Source organism: Liolophura sinensis, chromosome 9 (assembly GCF_032854445.1).
Source record: "Liolophura sinensis isolate JHLJ2023 chromosome 9, CUHK_Ljap_v2, whole genome shotgun sequence".
Lineage (NCBI taxonomy): Eukaryota > Metazoa > Mollusca > Polyplacophora > Chitonida > Chitonidae > Liolophura > Liolophura sinensis.
The window spans coordinates 4944977-4947738 of record NC_088303.1 but is presented as its reverse complement, the minus strand read 5'-3'; the positions used below and the strand labels follow the sequence as shown (position 1 = coordinate 4947738).

Sequence of the window (2762 nt, the reverse complement as noted above, 5' to 3'; positions counted from 1 at the left end):
TTCAGGAGAGTTATAGGCTGTATCCACGCTGCGCGTTTCAAAGTCCACTCTGTCTTTTCTGTTGCATGATGTTTTTGGAGTAAATTCATACTTAGTCTAATAGATTACGGCTCTCCTGCGGGGCAGGACAGGATATTGTGTTCTCGCTATATTATTCGTCATTTACATCGGATCGATCTGGCAAAACGCACAAGCAAACGATGCATCATCAGTACCGAACTGAGGCTCTGACATCTGCCTGCTGATGGTTGTGAGTGCTTGACAAACATTGGCACCTAACCCGTCAAACCACCCCCGGGGAGCTTCTATATTCATAAGAGGGGTATGGCCGGTTACATAATGGCTGATACCGGTGTTTGTTTCACCTCGATAGCAGTGGGAACAACGCTAGGAGGCATTATATTGGCTACAATTGTGGGTAATATTCTTGTGGTTGTCGCCGTGTCCAGTAACAGGGTATTACATACTGTTTCAAATATATTCATTGTCTCGCTTAGCCTGGCCGATCTGTTGGTAGGCACTGTTGTCATGATACCGGCTATGCTCAACGAAATATATGGCCGATGGATTCTCGCACCGGAATTCTGTTCGATTTGGGTCTCTTTTGATGTAATGTTGACTAGTGCTTCGATCCTAAACGTGTCCTTAATCAGTTTTGACCGTTATTTGGTGATCATGCGCCCACTCCGATACAAGTCCTTGATGTCCACCACCAAAGCTCTTGTGTTACTCTCTGTGATCTGGTTCATAGCCATTATGGCCTCCTTTCTACCCATAGAAAACGGCTGGCACTACATGGAAGCCACCTTGGAGAACCTTACGGCCAACTCCGACACCCCACAATGTATATTTGTGGTCAGCCTCCCGTTTGCCGCCACTGTTTCTTCCCTGACAATTTTGCTGCCGATTTTAATATCATTCACCTTGTATTACCGCATTTCAAAGGAAGCCAACAGGCAATTTTGTTTACTTCGAATGTTGGCCACGCCAGGCAATGTTTTACTGGGCATGCAGAAAGTGCCGTCAAAAACTGTGAGGGAAACTTTTACGCGAAAAGCCACTATAACTTTAGGAATTATCGTGGGGGCGTACGTTTTGACGTGGGCGCCATTCTTAACCGCAAATATTGTGGAAGTGTTTTGTCGCTGCGTTCCTCCGAAAGTCTTTAAAGTGTTTGTGTGGCTGGGTTACTGCAACAGTCTAGTCAACCCCATTATTTATCCGCTGTTTATGAGGGATTTCAGGAAGGTTTACTTTAGGTTTCTGTTTTTCTGTTTTCCATTCCTCAAAGCCTTGAAGAAATACGAGCGTGGACACAGTGAGAGACATGTAAATATACCGATCAAATGACAGGAGGTTTCCCATTAGCTTTATGACCAGGTAAAATATGATAAAATGATATGCAGTTTGTAAACATATACAGTTTGTTATGTAGACATTTAAAATATTGATTCGAGTGCAGCCCACAGAATAGCATAGATACAAAGGTGATTTTCTGGGGTAGGCTATGGGGGCCATTTCGTTGTCATATATATATGAATATCGTGTTATCTTGCACTATTGAGGATTACACACCGCGGTCCAAGCATATGTGGTTTTTATTCAGTTTCCCTAGATGCACGAGCCTCTTAACGGACGAAATGAATTTGATATAAACTATTTATGTAGGCCTATCTCCTAAATGTTTTTATTGTATTTTCTTGTGTATTTCCGGTATTCACTTACTGCTAAATCATAATGACATTCTGAAACTTCCTGAAAATAAAGAAAATTGTGTGAAGAGATAGAATCATTCTCTGTAGCAATATACAAATCCAAAACTACGAGTCACGAGGCAGTCCAATTATTTTGTCTTATAGAACCACATAGCTTCATTCGTCCTGTTGCTTTACCTTTACATTAAACGTCCTGACAATTTACCTCAGACTGTCAACATATCATTACATGTGCGAATAGTCAAGCTATCAACGTAACAGAAATGCGCATCATCTTAAACTATAGAAGCAACTCATATGCGCATTGTCTCAAACTATAATCGTAGCAGACATGTGCGTGGTCTCAAACTGTGAAATTGGTAGATATATGAGCATTTGTTTCAAACCTTAAAAGTTACGCGGATGCATGGACTCAAACTTTTATTGATATCATTCAATAAATTCTCGAAGTGGTGAAATATTCAAGACAAGCTGTGATGACGTTCCCTTTCTGTATTTTACAGCATAAATACAAAGTTTTAAGTTGTAAGTGGGATGTTGAATTTCCTTTTTTTCTGAAGCTTAAACAGTGATTACTATCCGGCCAGAGCAAGTTAGCATACGGCAATGTCTGTCCATTTTCTGATCACCCCGCTTTTGGATCTTGGTCTATATATACCGGTACTGTCTGGTAAACAAGATGAGCCAATTAGATCACAGCTCTCTTGGACACGAATTCGCTCAAGTGACATCTACGTAGTGAAAGTGTTTTCCTGTTTATGAATTGTGTGTGAATTGTGTGAATTTAATTAGCGATGTTTGACGTCCGTTGTCGCCATGGTTTCCGAGAGTTATTTAATAAACCCGTTCGGCATTCCCAGGGGTGAAACTATATGAACTATCAATGCTACACTTTATGACAGTATACCAGGTGTGATGAATTAATGGAACATAATATCGCTAATATCAAATAGCTACACATTCTTGAGTGAGAACAGTTTATTGATGATATATACAAATTAATGAATGTTTTATATGATGTATAAAATGCGCGGTGCGGAAAATATG

At 40.5% G+C, this 2762-nt stretch overlaps 1 protein-coding gene across 1 annotated transcript; it reads left to right on the top strand.

Annotated features, from left to right (window-relative positions):
- Positions 1-339: 339 nt before the first annotated feature.
- LOC135475032 (5-hydroxytryptamine receptor 6-like) lies at positions 340-1350 on the top strand. The gene has a single exon (XM_064754763.1). The coding sequence runs from the start codon at positions 340-342 to the stop codon at positions 1348-1350; it is 1011 nt and encodes a 336-aa protein (XP_064610833.1).
- Positions 1351-2762: the final 1412 nt, after the last annotated feature.

Bases quoted from the DNA above. Each gene is read 5' to 3' on its own strand.
- LOC135475032 (XM_064754763.1), top strand. From the start codon at position 340: ATGGCTGATACCGGTGTTTGTTTCACCTCGATAGCAGTGGGAACAACG.